Source organism: Tachysurus vachellii, chromosome 13 (assembly GCF_030014155.1).
Source record: "Tachysurus vachellii isolate PV-2020 chromosome 13, HZAU_Pvac_v1, whole genome shotgun sequence".
Lineage (NCBI taxonomy): Eukaryota > Metazoa > Chordata > Actinopteri > Siluriformes > Bagridae > Tachysurus > Tachysurus vachellii.
The window spans coordinates 18,815,470-18,836,668 of record NC_083472.1 but is presented as its reverse complement, the minus strand read 5'-3'; the positions used below and the strand labels follow the sequence as shown (position 1 = coordinate 18,836,668).

At 38.4% G+C, this 21,199-nt stretch overlaps 1 protein-coding gene across 1 annotated transcript in view; it reads right to left on the bottom strand.

The window, feature by feature from the left end:
• The window catches only part of mgat4b (alpha-1,3-mannosyl-glycoprotein 4-beta-N-acetylglucosaminyltransferase B), a 131,139-nt gene that overhangs the window by 15,570 nt on the left and 94,370 nt on the right, over positions 1-21,199 (bottom strand). The window contains exons 8-11 of the mRNA XM_060884491.1: positions 18,153-18,267; positions 3,507-3,637; positions 908-1,015; positions 315-508 (exon numbers count right to left, since the gene is read on the bottom strand). Of these exons, the coding sequence (XP_060740474.1) occupies positions 315-508; positions 908-1,015; positions 3,507-3,637; positions 18,153-18,267 (548 nt within the window). The remainder of the gene's footprint in view (positions 1-314; positions 509-907; positions 1,016-3,506; positions 3,638-18,152; positions 18,268-21,199) is intronic.

Sequence of the window (21,199 nt, the reverse complement as noted above, 5' to 3'; positions counted from 1 at the left end):
TTAGGCTTTTAGCTGCTTCATTAGACTCATGGCCTCAGGACAGAGCCACAGAGTATTGCAGCATCACTCTTGTGCCCTATTCTTTTCATTTTTAATCAAGGATTTAATTGTATCCCATGTTTTTTTTTAAGTGTTTAGCATATTTTTGTCCATGCAGAGAGAGCAAAGCTAAACACTAAATACTCTACTTCTCATTTGTCCCTTTTGTTCCTTTTTTTTTTTTTTTTTTTGAAAAAGACAGTTTGATGTAGCTTTTAAGTATTAAGCATGAGAAAATAGTGTATGCATCACACAAAATATGTGTGTGTGTGTACCTCTCGATGCGGACAGGGGTAAAGAAGCGGATACGTATGAAGTCTCCAGCCACAGGCGTGAATGCCCAGAAGAAATCCTCGCCCAGGTAAGCCTTCTCCAGTGTGAAGTGCTGATAGGTCTTCAGACTGGTGGTGACCTCAGCTAACGGGTTAGCGTGGCCTTTATGGACAGTCTGCTTCCCAAAGTCCTTATCCTACAGAGTTCAAGAAAGACACTATGATTTATAGAGGTCCTGTAATTTACGAAGACAGTGAAAGATAAGTGGGTAAAAGAAGACTAGAAGACAGCATATGAATGGCTTCACCCGAGGTTAGGATTGTTCTGATCATCAACCAGGCAGCAGAGGAAAGCCAAATCAATATTACATGAACTGAGCAGGACCACGCTGACACTGAGTACCACAGCACAACGCTCTCTGCCAGGCAAGGCAATGATCCAGTGAACAAATAATACATAAGTGTCTTCTTATCTCTTGTCTGTCCAAGTGAGTCTGTGGCATTTGCAGTGCCCAGCAGTACATCTCTGTAGAAAATGAGCTTTGTATTTGTACACACACACACACACACACACACACACACAATCACACACCTACCTTTAGCTTCTGGATCTTTCCAGCCAGAGATGAGTGTGTTCCCACATGCTGGAAGAGAGAAGGCTTGAAGCGGATGCGCAGGTTTGCCTTCTGCCTGTCGCAGTGTTTCTGTAGAAAACACACAGAAATCACATGATTAAAACACACTCTACACACACAGCACTTGTTCTGCTCCTGTTTTTTTTTTCTTCTTTTTTTTTCAATCTAGTCTTCCTGTCCCTGTTTATACATCACGGTTTATAAATGTTCCATTTAAATAAATGAAATAAATGATGATATTGATGATGACTGTTCTATCAACCCTCCCGCTGTATTTTATTGCCTCCTTGTTGGAACACAATTTTCCGATGGTAAAATTATTTGTTTTATGATGTCCCAAATGTCTGGCCACGTTCCGTCAAGCTGTAAACAAGTCCTGAGGCGATGTGTCTGTTCTCTTACCAAATGCTCCACAGCAAAGAGGCAGAGAAAGCTCAAGTTTCATATTCGGTTAGACGGGTTATTGCTTTGAAAGACGACATGCAGCTTGTTTTTGTTGATATGATCGCTATTTTTTATTATATGAATTATTTTTTGCGCGATAGTCTGTAGACTGTAGACATCAGCGTTTGTACCACTAGGGAACCAGAACAAACAGGCTACCAGAACAGCACTTCCAACTGGTGTAGCAGATCTTCCATAGACAGTGTGTGGCAGGTATAAATGTGTTAGCACGGCTGAAGCCGTTTGCCTTTCCAAGATAAAAACACATCAATCTGGCATTTCATTTTTGGCATCCACATCCCACAAGTCATATCTCAAAAACAGAACAGAAGCTCCAGTGTTTTGAAGAGAATGTTAAGATGACGTGGTAGTGACAGAGGTGTGTGGTGAGTACACACAGTGAAAGTCCACCAAGTGAGCACTGGGGCAAATATTTTTCAGAGAAACCCCAATCACTCCATCATGACCATCGAACAGCACTTTTTCACTTGCCTAATGTGAAATTTTTCATATTTCTGCCGAAAACATTCCTGGTTCCTGACCAATAAATCAGGATATGTTCAGTGAAAACAAAGGAATATCTGATCAGTCGGATTTAAGAAAAAAATATGTGAAGTTTACTTGAAAATAGTAAGTTTCAAAACTATGTTAATTGTTTACATTAAAATTACATAATGTACATTACATAAACACAATGTAATATTTTAATTGTGTACAAAATGTTTTATTGTTTATAGATATATAAAAATATATTCATTACTAGATTAAACAATGTAGAGTGATTAAGATGTACAGTATGTGATCAATTCATATAGTATGAACATAAATCAATTACATTGTGAAATCTCATGAGGATGTTGGCACTGATGAAACTATAACTACAGTATTGTATTTAAGTGTTTGGTGGAATAGTGCAGCGGTAATGTGTCTGATCAATTCAGAAGTCAAATCATAGTCAGGTCATAGGTGCTCATAGGTCATAGGTTATTATCCTCCTCAGGTCCATACATGGGGTCTCTGTAAACATGGTGGAGGATTCCAAATACCTGGGAGTTCACAAGGATAATAAACTGGACTGGACTAAGAACTCTGAAGCAGTCTATAAGAAGAGCCAGTGTCGTCTCCACTGTACTTTCTGAGGTCCTTAAATATTTGCAGGACGATGCTGAAGATGTTCTACATGTCTGTTGTAGCCAGTGCTACCTTTTTTTGCTGTTGCATGCTGGAGCAGCGAACCGAAGTTAGCAGATCCCACCAGACAGAACAAACTCTTCTGTAAGGCCGGTGATGTTGTGGTGGTGGAGCTGGACTCTCTGACTGTAGTGTCAGAAAGAAGGATGTTGTCTAAGCTACTGGCCATCTCAGAAAATACTTTCCGTCCACTCCATAATGTCCTGGACGGATACAGGAGCAGACTCGTACAACCAAGGTGCTCCACAGAGCGGCACAGGAAATCCTTCCTACCTTCCATTTGAAGGAATTAAATTCAACAATCTTTTTCTGTTCAGTGATCCAGCGAGAAAAAGTTGCTGGACCAAAACAAGAACTGGAAATGAAGTGTTTATATACTTTATAATTATAACAAGCGGTCTGAGAAGAAAACAAAAGATTACTCGACAATCAAATATGTGCTATTTTGTAAAAGCAAACGCTAATACGACGTCCTTTCGACGGCGATGCAGACAAAACGTGTTCGCAGAGACAGAAATACGACTTCAGTCCTTTGTGATTAATATTTTTACTCTGATTATTTAATGGTTTGGGTCTCAATCCAATTCGCTGACATTTCATCTGTGAAAAATGGAGCTTCATTGTTTGTAAGCGAGAGAGAGACAGTCAGAGAGAAGACAGTGAAGGAAGGAGTAAAGGATAGAGACAGACAACAGACGGGCAAGCAGACTAAAGAGTGACTATAATGACTAATCGGTCCAGAGTAATTATACCATTATGCATAATAATGAGTAATGATTGTTAGAGTGAATAATTAAACAAACAAATGATTGTAATGAAAGAGAGAGAGTGAGAGTCTAATGTCTCTGTGTGTGTCTGTAAGAGAGAAGGAAAGAAAGAGAGAGCGAGAGAGAGAGAGAGAGAGAGAGAGAGAGAGAACGCATACCGCATCCTTTTCTGGGTTGCACACTTTCACCCACATGATGTGGTCAAGCAGCCAGTCAATGGGTTTGTCCCTGTAGAACATCAGGATGAACTCCACTATGAGAGACAGATCCAGTGACTTAAACATCTTCCCTGTGACAACCAACACAACACACACAACCATTAATATACAGAGCATGACGTAATCTAGTCCTCTGTATAAGACGATAATGACATTATGATTCATCCTTTGCTGAAAATAGAGCTGCTGCAGAATTTTTTATTTTTTTTAGCTTAGCCTTATTGGCTATAATGCTATTTTGTAAGCTCCTGTTTTTAGACGTGCTATCCAATTTATTTTACTATTGCTTGCGCTTGTACGCATGAGTCACAGCGAATATAGATAATTGGCATTACGGTAGTGAAGGCTGTATCAAAGTATAACATCAACAATGAAACGTATGTGATTTAACCATTTTATAGTCACATTTTACAAGTAAAAATATGAAGAGAGACACAAAAATCGCCTTGATATGTGCACTTGCTTTAAGCTTTGGCCAGGGACAGAGATACATACAATCAGACAAGGAGAGAGAGAGAGAGAGAGAGAGAGAGAGAGAGAGAGAGAGAAGGGGAAGACTGTCACCCAGCAGCTCCAACAGTAATTTAATTTTCACATTAATACATCTGAAGCCTCTCTCCAGAGGTGGAACGGAAAGCAACACGAGACGCTTTAACTTAAATCACAAACATGACATCACGTCTTGTGTGAGTAATGAAATTGGATCTGTTGGGAAAGAAAAGTGATCCTACACCGTCTCCATGGCAACAGTTTGGCTTCCGAATTTTAGCCCGCGCAGCAGGCCAACGTACATGGTGCAATTTATAGTGTATGACTAGAGAACAGGGTTTCTGCAATTACAGCCATAGCAATTCAGCTGCACAATAATCCTACAGAAATCAACTCAATAAAATCAGCAGAGTGGATCCGTTATGTCTAACCACAACCCATTTACATTAGTCACAATGTACTCCATACTCCGTCTCTCTCTCACTCTCTCTCACTCTCTCTTGCTCTCTCTTGCTCTCTCTCTCTGTCACACACACACACACACACACCTGCCTGTCGGTCATATCTGAGTACTGTGCACTCACCACAAACATCGCATTTCTTTTCTGTTGGTCCTCTGCAATGATCCTACTCACTCTTTCTCTCTCACTCTCACACTCTTACTCTCTCACTCAGTCACTCACTCATTGCAATGTAATGTAATGTGTTTATTTTTGCATGCTTTGATCAGTTCCTATCACACGGTTGTTTCCAGAATTTTTCTAGCTGATCCTCAACCCTAACAAACCAAGCTGAGGTGCTAAAATCATGTCACCATTATTGTTGACAGCAATGATCTGAGACACTAAAACAATCTCTCAATCCAACCTAGCTATGAGTAGAAATGTCGAAAGCAGCTCCAAGACAAGCAAAACACCTCTAAAGCTAAAACCTTTGCTGATTTTAATTAACCGTCAGAACCTTGGTATAAATACAGTACATTGTGTATCATAAGGGCAAGACCTTGAACCCTCAGTCGTATGCTTAGATTGGATCAATGAAAGAATAGAAATATATTTTCCAAACAGCATGCTGGTTTTTCACAAGGACAAGACAACAAAAGGGACTTATTCTTAATGTTAGAATTCCTAACCCGCCGTCTTCGCAGTGTGTTTGTGTATGAGAACAGAGGCATCGTCAGACTTGAGAAATCTGGTCTGTTTCATATCGACAGCATGGCCTGCTTTAGAATTCTCAGTGGCAACTGTAAAAATGTTAATAAAAATGCTCTCATGTGCTTCATATCTGACTGAAAGATCCTTCCCAAGTGAATGTAAAAGCCACACACTCCTGCAACGTTTTCTGCTGGATCCTGTGGGATCGCAGCTCGGATGCACAGCTCTACAGCAGAGAGACAAGCGAGTGCCTTCTATTTTCAGGATGATTGCCTTTTCTCTTCTTTTTGGTTAGTTAGAAAGGTAAATACACATTGTATTTTCTATTTTATTTTGGATTAGTTTAAGTGTGCAAACAGTTGGCAGTCCTTGTAATTTTATTGCTTGGGCATTTCCCAGAAGCTATTGTTTTGCCAGCAGTTCTTCAATCCAAAGATCTTCATATAAAACCGAAGAAATTTAATCTCTGGCTTCTTTGTTTTATTTTTAAGACCATCAATTTCTACCAAATCTAATGCACGGTTTCCCAAGATAAGGAATAAAAGAATTTCCAAGAACTCTGTTATGATCTCAGCACAGATTTCATTTTAAGAACAATAATGTAATCATTGCCATCATATTCATTTATTCAGGCCCCATTAGAGCTTTTTGTTTCCAGACCTTTCCAATCATCCAGATACAGATTGTGTATAACATTAGCAGAACCAGCAAGTTTTTTTTATTATTTGTTCTTGTTTAACTTTGTTCTTTCCTCTCATTTGGCAACTCAATTAGACCCACAACTATAATAACTACATAATAACCATAATAGCTTTGATACTAGCTGATTATAATCTCCATCACCATCATGTAATTTAGCTCTAACTCTGAATTTCTCACCTCTGACTGAGATTAACAAAATGACCCCTGGCCTCAAAATATTAGGATAGTCTCATCAAACCAGACTTCAGCAGATGACATCAGCTATACATACTTCACTGCTTTAAATGAGTTTATATAGTATTTCATTTTGATTTTTTAACATAACCACACTGTTTGCTGTTTTAAGAAGCAAAATACTTTAATAATTTAATAATAATAATCGTGATCATTGATGTTAGCTGGCTAGCTTGATGCTATCAAAACACTTTCATGGAGGTGCTGGACAAAGATCTGAGAAACTCTACTCTAGTGAAAGTATGGATAATATATCAAAAGCTTCTCAATTACAGGTGGGAAGTATCCAGAAATAAAATATCCCCACTGCATTTTGCATTATTTTTAAATGTATGCAATTATGAAAAATTATTATTAGAAATTGTTTAAAATTATGAAATTTAGTTAGTTATGTGTCAAACTTTTACTACATATTTTAAATTGTTTTTTCGAAGGCTTGATTGTGTTTGTGGGGTGCACTGTAACGTGTGTTCATGCTTCGTTTTTTAAAAAATTGCATTATTTTTCATATATTTTACCTTTATTCTACACTGCTCTGTCCCTCCTTGTAAAACGGTCTGATGGTTTCCGGGTTCTATGAAGCCAGTCCCTCAAAAATAGCAATGGGCTTAGATTGGTTAGCTGGCCCAGTGTGTTGTGATTCGCTAACTGCCTAGTGCACGTTTTTCGGAAATGTCACGCCCCTTAATCTTCTCCACAGCAATATAAAATGCCCCCCCCAATATTCTCGGAAGAGGGGTTTATGTAAATATTGGGTTTAGTGACGTCAGCAACCCTGGAGGAATGTCGTGTAGTCCCTACTGGCCATTTGCTGTAGTCATTAGAAATAGATTTCTTTAAAAGCAAATATCTCCCTTTGCTTAAAACTTTGAATGTTGTAACTTTGCAGATGTTGTTTATGCTCAAATAGGAACATTACACACTAGCTAAAGTTAGAAAAGTGAAATCGTGTTTTATCACCCCTTTAAACATTTAAGACTATGCCTAAAGAATACATTTCAATCTCAGAAATTTTTTAACATTAGCTAGAATTGACTTGCTGCTACCATCCATGCTAGTCAAATCCATGCTATAGAAATGGGGTCAGGACGCTCATTAACACTGTAGTTTATTGCTTATGTGCTGTCAGATGCGCACTGCTAGCTACAGGGCTAACTATATTGTATGACATGAGAAGATCACTGCATATGATGAACTGGCACAGTTCCTGATAGTTTTTTCGATGATAAAACTGACTGAATGATTCAAGCTAATTCTCTTTTGTCATTTCAAGACTGGACTGCTGCAACGCACTGCTGGCAGGTCTACCTATGAACGCAATTCGTCCTCTGCAAATGATCCAAAATGCAGCTGCACAGCTTGTTTTCAACCTGCCTAAGTTCTCACATACCGCTCCACTGCTGCAATCCCTTCACTGGCTTCCGGTAGCTGCACGCATCAGATTCAAAACACTGATGCTGGCCTACAAAGCCAAAAACGGACCAGCTCCCTCTTACCTCAAAGCCCTCATCACTCCTTGCACTGCATCTCACACCCTCAGATCTACCAGCACTGCTCGACTGGTTCCACCATATCTCAGGGTAAGAGGCAAGTATACTACAAGACTCTTCTCTGTTCTGGCACCAAAGTGGTGGAATGAACTTCCCCTAGGGGTCTGGACAGCTGAGTCACTGGCTATTTTCAAATGACGGTTGAAGACCTACTTATTCAGGAAACACTTAATTCAATTCAGAGTATACATTCAATTTTAATAATATTCAAAATATATAGGACCGATCACTTACTCCAGAATTGTACTGTCCACCCCTGCACACTATCTGAGTTAACTCTGTTACATTTAGGTATCATGTTCACCTGTATATTAGGGTTGCTAAACTGCGATTAAACAGTTATTTATTCAGGTAGGGGGCATGAAAATGGGGCTAGTAGTTTGGAAGAGAAAGCAATGGTGTAATGATGCTCGCATGTGGGAGGCTGATGATCATAAGATAAGTGTTTCCTGTGTCAATCGATAGACTTTTTAAGTTTTGTAGACTGTCTCGTTCATGAAAATAGATCCTGTAATTAATGCGGCCTTCTGAGATTTTAGCGTGTTGAGCACATGCTCATTATGCGGTGGCCCATCACATGTGCTTAAGGGAAGATTTGTGAATTTCACTGCTGGTGATTATAATGATTTTTATTTGGATCTACATCGGCACTAATGGACTAAAGGAACTTCACAAAACGGACATTGTCGGTGCTTCGTCTGCACGGTACAACGTGTTCGTATTCCTCCACCCGGGTTAAAGACATGAAACACATTGACATTTATCTATGTATTCATTCCTTGATGGTTGTTTGTTATTCTTATATTCAATTTCTCTATTTGGTGCATTTGTATATATGCCTTCATCTGTGTGGAGTAAATTGCATATATAGTATATAATTGGTTTCTGGATTTTTGAGCTTAAGCAATTTATGATTATTTTCTCTATTTAATACCAAAGTATAAACCATATTAAGGCACTTTCTTGGATCCCCTTTTAGATGTATAACTTAAGCCTAGAGTGGGTAGCGGTATTAACATTTTTAATCTCCAGCACTACAACATGACTGAAAAAATATGAGACTCACATACGACACTTCTAACACTGAATTTATCCAATTAGCTGATAAAAAGATAAATTACAAGACCATGTTAAACTATGCACAAATGAATGTACTGTATGACCATCATATCAGAAACTTTAATAGGTCTTGTAGAGTATACATAGTGAGTAATCGATTCTACAATAGCCTGTGCTTTTAGTGAGGTCAATTTAATAGCTTCTCTGACTGACTTCTGTTCAAGGTTGTGTCCTTTTTACGCTGTGTTTGGAATAAATTTTCAACCAATCAAGCTTTCATATAACTATGCTCATGCACTTTCACCTTCAAACACCCGGAGATGATCCAGAAAATGCACACACACACACACACACACACACACACACACACACCATCTAAGAAAGGTACGATCAAAGACCACACACAGCTCCTGACCTTCTGTCTCAGGTACATCATCTCTCTCTCTCTGACACTCCTACTCTGTAATAATAATGTGCTTGCTGTACACTTGTTAATCTCACAACTTTAAATTCGGAATTGAGTTTTAATCCTCCTTTCCTAATATTTGTTTCTTCCATTTGCTCTCATTCCATTATATTTGCTTTAGTGTGCTGAACTCAGTAATAAGATTAAAGTCATCATCTGAGTTATGTAACTAGAGTGATAAGAGATTATAAGATTAAGGGTACTTAAATCTCTCAATCTCTCTCTCCTTCTCTGTCTCTCCCACTCCACACGATGTTAGAGAGAAAAATCATAAAATTCAACACAAAGCTTTAGAACTTGTTGGTAGTGCTACTCTACGGTAAAAGCTGTGCCTGAGAAATCTAGCAAGCTTCCAAAACTAACTAGCAACATAACAGCTAACTAGTGAGTGACCTAGCCAGCATAGCCTCCTAACCAGCATTTCAGAAATTTCTGATTACCTGGGAATTCCACACAATAGAGAACACAGTATGGTGTAAAAACAACAACAACAAAAATACTAATAAGTGACAATTGTATAAGGAGAGATGTATCAGAGCAGACTGGCTAGATTGATCTGAGCTATGGTAACTCTTTTCCACTACGGTGTGCAGAAAAGCATCTCAGAAGTTCTCCGTTTCATTTCTGTCAGTCAAGAACAAGAAACTTAGACTATCATGAGCACAGACTCACCCAGACTGGACAGTTATTCATTACAGATGTTATAATCCAAATAAGTTACTAAAAAAGTTGCTACTAAAGATATTCATGCTATTATCCTTGCAATAATTCTAGCATAAAACTAAAGATGTGTAGCATGGCTACAGAAGGCTGAGGAGGAAAGCAGACGAGGCTTATTCAGGAACACTGTCAGCACTGGGTGTTAAGTATAGAATGGACAGAATAAGAAAACTTCCCACTCGCTTGGAGAACCGGAGCATGGTCACAGCAGGGCTAAGTAATGCTAATATACCTGGGGGAATCAAATCCAGTTCCTTTAGACAGAATATATGATGAAGTAGTTGTGGTGTGTGTGTGTGTGTGTGTGTGTGTGTGTGTGTGTGTGTGTGTGTGGAGCTCAGTCATGGCTGTCGACCCATCCCACTCCAATTAACAGTGATGCTCGGCAGGCAGTCAGAAGGAGACATGATTCTGCGTCATTCTGTCTGGCAGAAGGACGAAGCTCTGCTAGCTGTGGTGTTCGAGAGGCATAGCTAGCTACTACGCTAACTGACAGCACAGGAAGCAGGAAACATCCATCGGGGCTTATTTGCTTCTCTGCTCTTAAAGAACTCTTTTCTCTATAATGAGATGACTTGGGAACAGATTTAGCATTCATGACAGGTGACAGGAAGATATAATTAGAGATTTGAATGCTGGTACATGCCAGCTGGTGTGTATATGTGTGTGTGTGAGTGTGTGTAAAATAAATCAATTTTATGTTTCATTTTCAATACTGCACTGGGACAATCTTACAAAGGAGCTCAGAACTGAAAGAAGGAAGCAATAAGTGCTTGGGTGTGAGTGTGTGAATACCAATACATGAGCATGTGAAAAGAAAATCAATACATATCGAATGCAGTGCACACACTGCCCCAGGCATGGTCCTACTACCCCTTACCACTCCAACCTACCAACCCCTGTAATTTCTGTAGCAGTGTATGTATCTGTGAAACATCGTTTTGAGTTTGCTGTGGAATTATTATTGAGAGTGAGATTGGAATTACTGATGATATTCCCACATCATCACATAGACTGAAGTTGCTAGCTTGTTTTTTTAAACAGGTTTAAATAAGTTTTAAAAAGTCAGCCCAAAATTATCGGGTGAGAATAAAATGTGAACTGAAATTAGTAAACGTTCTGTCTGCTGTCAGTAGCAACATAAACTAAGGAACAATAAAAAAAAAAACAAGACAGTTTATAATATATAAGATAATGGACAAATAATCCACAGATTATACACTTACTGTACACTTTATTAGGAATAGTTAGGTACAGTTTTCTAATCAGCCATGTGGCAGAAGCACAATGCCATAAATCATGGAGTTACCGTTCACATCAAACATCAGAATGGAGAAAATCTGATCTCTGTGACTGTGATCATGTTCCAGCTGGAATAGTTTTAGTAATTCACAAACTGCTAATCTCCTGGGATTTTCACCCACAATAGCATATAGACTTTATACAGAATGGTGCGAAAAATAAAAAACATCCGGTGTGTAGAGGGTCTGCAGGCTTAAACACTTTGCTGATGAGAGAGATCAGAGGAGAATAACCAGAATGCTTTGAGCTGACAGGAAGTTTATAGTAATCCAAATAAGCACTATCTGCGGACCAGCAGCTTCAGGTAACACAGGTTCACATCATCCATCAAAATGGGGAAAACATGTGACTTTGACCATGGCATGATTGTTGGTGCCCCATGAGCTGGTTTCATGATTTCCAAAACGTCTGATCTGGGATTTTCACACACAACAGTCTAAAATTCACTCAAATAAAAAAGCAACAGTTCTGTGGGTGGAAATGCCATGTTGATAAGAGAGGTCAGTGGAAAATGGTCTCATTGGTTCAAGCATTTACATTTACATTTACAGCATTTAGCAGACACCCTTATCCAGAGTGACTTACGACTGAGCAACTGAGGGTTAAGGGCCTTGCTCAGGGGCCCAGCAATGGCAGCCTGGTGGACCTGGGGTTCGAACCCATGACCTTCCGATCAGTAGCCCAACACCTTAACCACTGAGCTACCACATCCCTAAGAAGACATCCATCAAACCTAAGAAGGATATAAGAACTTGATAATTTTGAGCAGAAAAGCATCTCAGAAAGCACAACACATCAAACCATGAGCTGCAACAGCAGAAGACCAAATCAGGTTCCACTCCTGTCAGCCAAGAACAGAATCTGAGGCCATCACCACCAGAGATAAAGACTGGTTAAAGACCAGGACCCGTATTCATAAAGATTCTAAGAATGATCTCAGAGAGCTCTTAATTTATCTTAAAAATTTCTAACTAGGAAACTTAGCTTAAGAGTGATTCAGGATCTCAGAGCAACTCTGAGCAAGGAAAATACAAAAACTTTTATTTTAGAGAGGAGGCGGGGCTAAACACTGTTGCTAGGTAGGACACATTCTTTTGAAGACTGTGATTGGTTGTTCAATAAAAAAATAAGTAGGAGCACTTTTAAAATCTGGTCTATTATAATTATAAGTCTTCACTTTGTTTCTATGTTAAGATATTTGAGACTATATTGTGTAGGGATTACGTTCGTGGCCGATCATATAAGAGGCTATAAGCTGTATGTTATAAATGTAATAAATATAATGTAAATGTAAACATCTTCGACACAGCACAGAAATGTCATAGAGCCAAATTACTGTACATCATTTCTGCCGCTATGACATTTCGGCTCTGTTTTGGAGATGTTAGCGTATCTCTAATATGATCAGTCACAAATGTAATCCCTTCACCATCTAATCTGTAGCATCTTATTAACTCACTATCATTATTAAATATTGACTACAATACATTTCTTCTCCCTATTCACCTTTCGGTCATTTTCTCCTCTGCTAAAGAAACACTTAAGCCTCTTAAAAGTCCTCCTCACTACTCCTAACACTTTTTAGGAGGGTTAAGATGCTTTAGGAATAACTTGCTAGGATCTTCTCTTTAATTTGAAGGAAACACACCCACATTTTTAAGAATTTTCTTAGAATGTTGTCACTAGGTACAATTCTCAGCATTAAGAATTTTCATGAATATTTGCCCTGGTGATTTTATTGTTCTAATTGTTTTGTTTGATTGGGTGAGTCTGTGCTCCTGATAGCCCTTGAAGTACCCTAAACTTGAGCTGTAGCAAAAAACCGACTGTTACTAAGTGCTGACACAGGAAATTCCTTCTATAAATGCTCCCCATAAGAAAGCTTCACTAGGTCAATGATTATACATTGTTAAATAAGAGCCCTTTTTATATCTGTTCTTTATTAGTCTTAGCTTAAGTGTACGGTCTACAAGTATGCATTAGTTGTTACGCATGGTTACAAACCTTAACGCTATCGACGCTGTTCTAGAAAATTACTCAACACCTTCGGACCAATCGGATTCAAGATTCTAACAGTGATGTGGTATAAAAAAACAAGGCAGTAGTTTGTTAAATAGTTTGTTGTGAGGCCATTCAGATGCTGTACACACTGCTTCAGAAACCACTGCTTTTTATAATGCAGCATGAACGCAGCTTTTTTACCAACCTGCACAAAAAAAAAACTAAAATATATAATTCACTGGAGAACTGCTTTTAAAAGCATGACATTTTTTTTTACATATTCAAAAAACAAATCTTTAATATATAAAAGCTTTCTTCATTCGTCTCCTCAGGAAAACCTTGCTGCTCAAAAATCAAATGGAGTTGTGGTGACAGTGCAGGCCTTAGGCAATTTTCTGTGTGCTGTTTACCAGTCACAAGACTCAACCCTGCCTGTAAGGAGCATCAAAGGTCACGGAAAACTTGTGGGAATCCACCAAAGGCAAAAGAACCTCTACGGAAATAAAGAACGTATGATCAGAGCCAATACTAACTGCTTTTGTCTCTCAGGTCTTGAGATGAGCGGTGATGTCAGAGCTGTTTATTTTACTTTAATCAGAATTTGATCAACATCGACCATATGCTGGATTCATTTTATTCTGCAGCGTGCCTCAAAAGTCTCCATATCTAAAAAAAAAAAAACATTTTTTTTTTTTAGCAAATGTTTTCCAAAATGTTTCATACTGTCATAGTTTATATTAGAGTTTTTTTCAGATAGTTTTTAAAAATGCATTTGACAAATAAAGCAAATATCATAGCTGGATTGGAACTGTCGTTGGGATGGATGAACAGGAAACACATCACATGGCAAGAACATCACACATTATACAGTTGCCACAGTGACACCTGAAGTTGTGTGCATTTCATAAAGTGATTGCAATGCTGTGATTCACAAAGTAATGGCAATCATGTCAAGGACGTTTTGTAAATAAGTGTTAATTTTCCTAAAAGGTGTCTCTCCTGTACTTTTTTGGACACCCTGTCCCTCTGTTAGGAGAAAGCAGACATGTTTACATGGTCAGTTATCATCTGACAGACTTAGAACAAAGAAGCAGACGTTCCTTATGTTTCAACACCTTTGCCATTTTGAGGCCTTGACTGCATCAGCGTTTATTTTATCTGTGCTTTATTAAGACAAATCCCTTTTTTATAATACTGCCTCTTACTTATGCAAGCTACTGTAGGAAAGCTAATCTTGACAGCAAGCATTACTAACATTAGCAAAAGTTAGTTAGCCGACATTGAATTGCTCCCATACTACCTCCCTTTAATGATAGATTTTTCTGCTCTGGATGAAACAGCCTGGGATCCTTTAACCAGCCGGACGTGAAGAGCTGCTAGTGCTCTTAAATGCTTTGAGGCACTTTCCAGAATAGAAAGAGATTTGCTAAATGGTCTGCCATTTTAAGTGGAATCAGCAGTTCAGGGGACAGCACATAAAGATCTCAGTGTGTTTTGATGTTTTTTACTACATACCGTTTATTCTCTTCTGAAGTAAGGAGAATAAATATATCTAGCCTTCAGCCCGAAATATGGCAACAAAAAATTGAAAAAAACTCGCGACTGAAATGCTAGGATTTTTTTTCCTCTTCACCCCAACCCCAACACACACACACACACACACACACACACACACACAAACTCACTCTCCATGTGATCTTTCAGTCGATAGCATCCAATCAGTGTATTGCACTGGGAGATCCAGCATTGATCTCTTTCATTACGATAATTAGCTATCATATCAAACATGCCATGGATCAATCAGTCCGACTGTCGATCTGTTAACGAAGGACGCACTTCAGAGGTTCAGTTGGAAGGCTGTGGAACTACAGAATTCCTGAGATTCTGAGAAGCAGAGGCAGTGATGATTCAGCACAAAAGTATTGGCACAAAGTTTAACATTTTGATCATTAATAAGGGTTTGGAACATAAGACTAGCAATGTTAGATTAGAGCTCTTGCTGTGTAACGAAGCAGCAGGAATAAAGAAATAAAAGCCTCTGTGTCTCTGTTCCTAATGTTCATCAATAGTAACATTTTGTTTATTTGTGAATTCGGTTCTCAACACACACAAACACACACACATGCTCATGCATGCGCACACACACACACACACGCATGCACGCACAGACGCATGCATACTCACACATATGCACACACAAGCATGCACACAAACATGCATGCATGCTGATGAACACACACACACACGCACACACGCACGCATGCTGATGAACGCACCCACACATGCACGCATGCACAGACACACACTCACACAAACACACGCATGCACAAGCATCCACGCACACGCACACATGCACACACATGCACGCACACACACACACAGGCACACAGGCACGCACACTCACTCAAACACACGCACACACACATGCACGCACACCTGGACAAACACATGCATGCACACAAACACACGCAAGCACACACACAAAAGCACGAACACACTCGCACGCACACACACACATATACAATCACACATGCACACACACAATGCCACCATAAAAATGCCAAACTATGCATCAAAAACCTACAACCTTCATAGACACAGAACCTCACACACACACACACGCATTCTAAAAGCATAATATTATACATTGTCTTCAAAAAGTCTGAACTATATTTTCTTATTAACTACATGTAAATATTACTTATTTCTGTATGTTTACTTCTGAACTATATAAACATACAGCTCATTGTTTCTTTTTTAAATACAGACTGTACTCCTTGTGCTGATGGTGGCTCTGGAGGGATTACATTTCATAGCATGGTGCCTACCCTGCCCAAATTACAGCCACAGAACTTGCACTGGCACTAGTCATTAATATGCATAATCAGATACCAGCATTCATTAATATTCATTAGTCTGCATGTGTAAGTTGTGTGACACTGAATATCTGCAGGAAGGGGAATAAAATATCTGTTTGTACACAGCAGCTTATTTAGCAAGGCTCTTAGACGCTAGGTCTGCGTGTGCTCGGTCAACAGCAACATTTCTGATTTGAAAAATATTGTTTTTAAGTCAAATTAAACATACAATATACTTTAAGCAGTATGTATCTTCCTTGTAACGTGTAACCTGTACTGTTTATTACTGGCATGTGGATTGGCCTACAGCCGGTGACAGGAGATGAAGTTGACCATTAAGAACCTCATCATCTAGGATCTTCTTCTCCAGATATTTGCAGGTGCTGGTGGGACTCACTGTGCGCTACGAGCTGTGAGTGTGTCGACAAGCCAAACAGAACACCATCAGGGTTTAGGTCACATCCAGTGTTTAATATCGTGATAATATTACATCACATTAGTCAGGCACTACAAAGGAAGGTATTTCTAAAATTCTGAGGTCGTCATAAAAGAGTAGCCTCTATTCTTTTTTCAGGTGATGTTTTCCGAGTCCATTTGAGTTGCGTTTGTGCTCACAGTAGACTCAGCTTTCTGTTCTTGACTGACACAAGTGAAACCTGAATCCTGCTGTTGTAAGTCTTCCACCTCAGTGTTCCCTATTTGTGTTAAGTGATATGAGATACAGCTCCTGGTTGTAAACAGTAGTTATTTGAATTACTGGAGTCAGGTCTGTTCCTCTCTGACCTCTCTCATCATCAAGGTGTTTCTACCCACAAAACTACCGCTCGCAGGAAGTTATTGTTTTTTTGTCTGTGAAAACTTTAGACACTGTTGTTCATGAGTCTCCTACAGTAATCCTACAACTGGTAATGTTTTGATTATTTCTGTATATTAATAGCTATTACTATTTGGGACATGGCCGCCTATGCACTACTGTGTGTTGGTTATAGTCAAGGGTGAATTGCAGAGATGGCGTGACTTCATGAGGTGCACATAGTTTGTTATGCAAAAAAAAAAAAAAGGCTGCATACATTTTAATCTCATTTTCATAAGAGTTGTTTGTTCTGACCTTTACGTGTTGTATAGCTTGTAGCTACACATGTTATGCTTGAACATTAGGTCATGTGACCATAAAATGCAGGTATGTATTTCATCTTCATCTGTACTTCACCTGTGCTAGGAACTCAGTAACTTAACTAATAACACCCCCAGAAGCATCGGTTCTCCGTCACATCCTTTTAAACGTTGCCAAGTTTTTTATTGTTCTTAGCACAAATGGAATCTGTAACACCACGTCAACTCGGACAGGATATATGCTAAAATACTGAATTAACACGCCGATAGAGATTCCATTATATTCTGTGAGAAACATATATGTAATATGTGGTCAGTTAGATGGTCAGGCAAATAATCTCACCGAAGATTTACATAAAAATCTTTTATCCGTGAAATTTTGCTGTTTCTCAACAAAATTTCCTTAGATTTTTATACTAAACTTAATTAAACGTTAAAACTTAATTGCTAGAATGAATGAAGTAGAGAGACTTCAATTACCAATTATGTTGTGAGATTTCATGAGAAAGCTCAGCTGTGAGCTCTGATTATATAAAGGGTTTTAAAATTACGACCAAATCATGTTGAATCTACAAAAACTAATTGTGTTATTGTTACTCAGTTCAATGATTTTGAACCGATGTACACGTTTGAATGAAGTAGATTTACAGTCTGTTCAAATGACTAAAATCCCAGAGCTACTCTGGGAACAATTACATTAGCCAACTCAACCCTGCAAAACTAATCCAGTCTGAATAGGTCTATAGATAAAGACTGTATTTCATACAAATATGTTGAGTTTTCACTCATTGTTGAGCCTCAGAAAAGTACAGATTTCACACAGATGTCCTCAGAGAGCAAATTACAGCGTATCAATCACATAAATACAATAGAGGAAATATTTTTCAGAGAATATGCCCTTTTAAACCTTAGCTTCACTGAACCTGGCTCTGACTCACCGATAAAGCCCAACTGGGAGAACTCGAGGATCATCCATTCCTCTGAAGGCTGCTGGAGAGCAAAGTTCTTCATAGTGGTGAAGTAATTCGGCCGAGCCACAATGTCGTCCTCTAACTGAGAAATAGAAAGAGAAACAGAGAGAGAGAAAGAGAGAGAGAGAGAGAGATTGTTAGAGAGAACCCAGTCCAGTGAACAATCAGACTTCTTATTTGAAATATCTTGGTTTTTATTCCCTCCTTAGGCTGGCTTTTTGATTGACTGTTTTTTGTAAGTCAGACATTTCTGCACAATAATGGAGCTATTTAAACACTAGACAGAGGCCTGGGAGAGACAATAACAGACGTAAAGGGCTCGGAGAGTCTTGCTTGAGAGACCGACAAGGCAGTGCTAAGATGAATAAAAGGACAAAAGCAGGATGTTACCCCAATTTGCTGCCATCTTTGAACATGAGCCATATGTTTACTGCAGTTGTAACCACCGGCTTATGAAGCAATTAACACTCTGTATGCAATAAATACCATATGGCAACAAGGGGAATCTAGTTTATTCGGTGTCATTATGCATGTGCATCTCCAATAGTGTGACACCGTACTGTTAAGTAATGTTTTAGATCCGTGTTTTGACTTGGACTGACAGCGAACCAGCTTATGGATCGCATTGTGACAGACTGTTTCCAGGCTCTTAGCTCAGATCACCACAAGAGAGCGCATTGTACACTAATCCCAGCAACATTACATTACGCATACTCTTTTAGCATGGATCTGTCTAAATACTGATATTAGTCTTTACTTTGATATTAGTTTTAGGGATTGTGTCCTCATATGTTCAAACCATTCATGAAGAGCCAGTACTGCAATCCCATTAAAGTCAACAAGAAATCATGTGGCAAAGCAGTCTACTGGTTTTATGACCTAAAAATTAGTACATACAGCTCTCTCTTTTTTTACTTTTATTCTAGTCTTTTTTTTCATAGATGAACTCCATTTTATCTGTTGTTATTTACACTCATTCTTGTTTTTTTTCCTTTCTAAACCGATCTAACTTCCCTTCACAAATGTTTTATTTACTTCCATTTATGTTTTTTCATCTGTTTTTATTTAAGTTTATTTTTATTTTATTATGATCATTCTATATATAACTTTTCCTCTACTGGATTCTTTTTTATTGTCTTCTTAATTTTTGTGAATCACTTGAGCTGAATTTTATGTATGAGAACATGATTAGAAGTAAGTGTGTGTACAGTATGTGTGTGTGTGTGTGTGGTCTCTGACAGTCTTTAACAGACTGGGACTTAACATATTCAAGCAAAGTCACGATTTCCTGCTATCCATTTTTTCATAGAAATTCACTTGGAAAGTATTTAGTCGGCGAATCATAAAAAAAAAATCTCAGCGTGAAGATGCAGTAACTACAAGACAAGTTCACACAAGGTCAAAAAATGTGGTGTGATAACATCTGCTTAGTTAACATCTGAATCTCCAAATTCGCCGCTTCCTGAGGAAATACACAGGAAATAATTACCATAGGCTTGAAACATTCTCCAAATCCCCGTGTGCGTGTATATGTATGTGTGAGTGTGTGTGTCTCAGTCAAATCATCTGCATACCATAAATATCATCCATCATCTTTACATCAATGTGCCAGAGTCTGACACAAACCCATATCATACACAGATCAGTTTAATGCATCCTATTATGAGTACTTAAAGGAGCTGTTTGTCATTTTTAGAGCTCACAAATTCCTAGGGCATTTGGCCAAACTACGATTAACACAAGAACACTGACAAGTACCACCTCCAAAATAACCCCACGCCACTGTTGAAACTACACATGCCTAAATGTGAGTTGTTTCTTCTTAAAAACAGCAGTGTTGTGTAGATCTGTTCAGGCAGGGGGAGGAACTCATTTCTGGGCCAGAAAAAATGTACACAGAAACCAGAAAAGGGCTTGAACTGACTGACTGACTCACTGTTTGCCAGCTGGCATACATGTTCCTTCTTACTTCTCTGACAAAATGAGTGCCAGCAAGGTGGAGAAAATGTTAATTAACGTAAAAAACAAACTAACATTAGCAATGAAAAGAGTTTATGTTTTCACTAACAAGCTAGCAGGCTTTCTGAGCAGCTTGGTAGTTAATAATACTAATAAAAATAATAAAATAGTTAGTTATCAATAAAGTTTTAGGTAACACTAACAAAGCTAACATGCTAACATGATTAGCACAGTCTGTGCTTTATAGAAGTGGAGAAACTAAGTTAATATAAGAATCTTCTCTTTTTATATCATGTCAAAGTCACTCGGGAATGAGTCCGGAGTGTTCCACGCAGCCGTGCTAGCAAAGAACAAATACAACCGTCAGCCGTGGACTCTGTAGTGCTATGTAGTTTGCTAATAAACAGGAAAACAATGTTAGTCTAACCTAGCATTAGCAAAAAAAAAAAAAAAAAGAATAAATAAACAAACCTTAAGATGTGCTGGCAAAAGGAGATGTCTCAGTTTATACAAGTCTGTGTTTACTCATACACAGGAACTCGTACACACAAACTCATCCGATTTCCATCAAAATTATTATTATTTTTTGCTTTCTTTGCTAATATCAGGTCAGAGTAGCATCAATTCAAAAATCCAGCTAATGGTAGTTATTTACATGTATTTTGCTTCTGATTAATTCATTAGCAATCTATGTGGCATTAGTCATGCGCATGATTAGCGAGATAAAAAAAAAGACACTGGATGACGTCTTCAAGTAAAATAGCACCAGCGCTTCAAAATGACAAAACCTCTTCTTAGTTATAAAAGCAAAGAGTTGAGATACAACCAGATCCCTATAGCAATAAGTACATTGTACAGCATGAGTTGGTCGCTGTAGATAATGAATTGGCTTGATTATTAATAGGTTTTTCTACATTGATCAATTCGTTTCAATTTCTGAAAAGACCAGATGTTAAACTGAGCCTGTTTGAATGAAGTACAGCCTGGATGAGTGCTTTTGAAGGTCTACATAAAATCTATAAAGATATTAAAAAAAAAACATTTTTCCAAAGAAT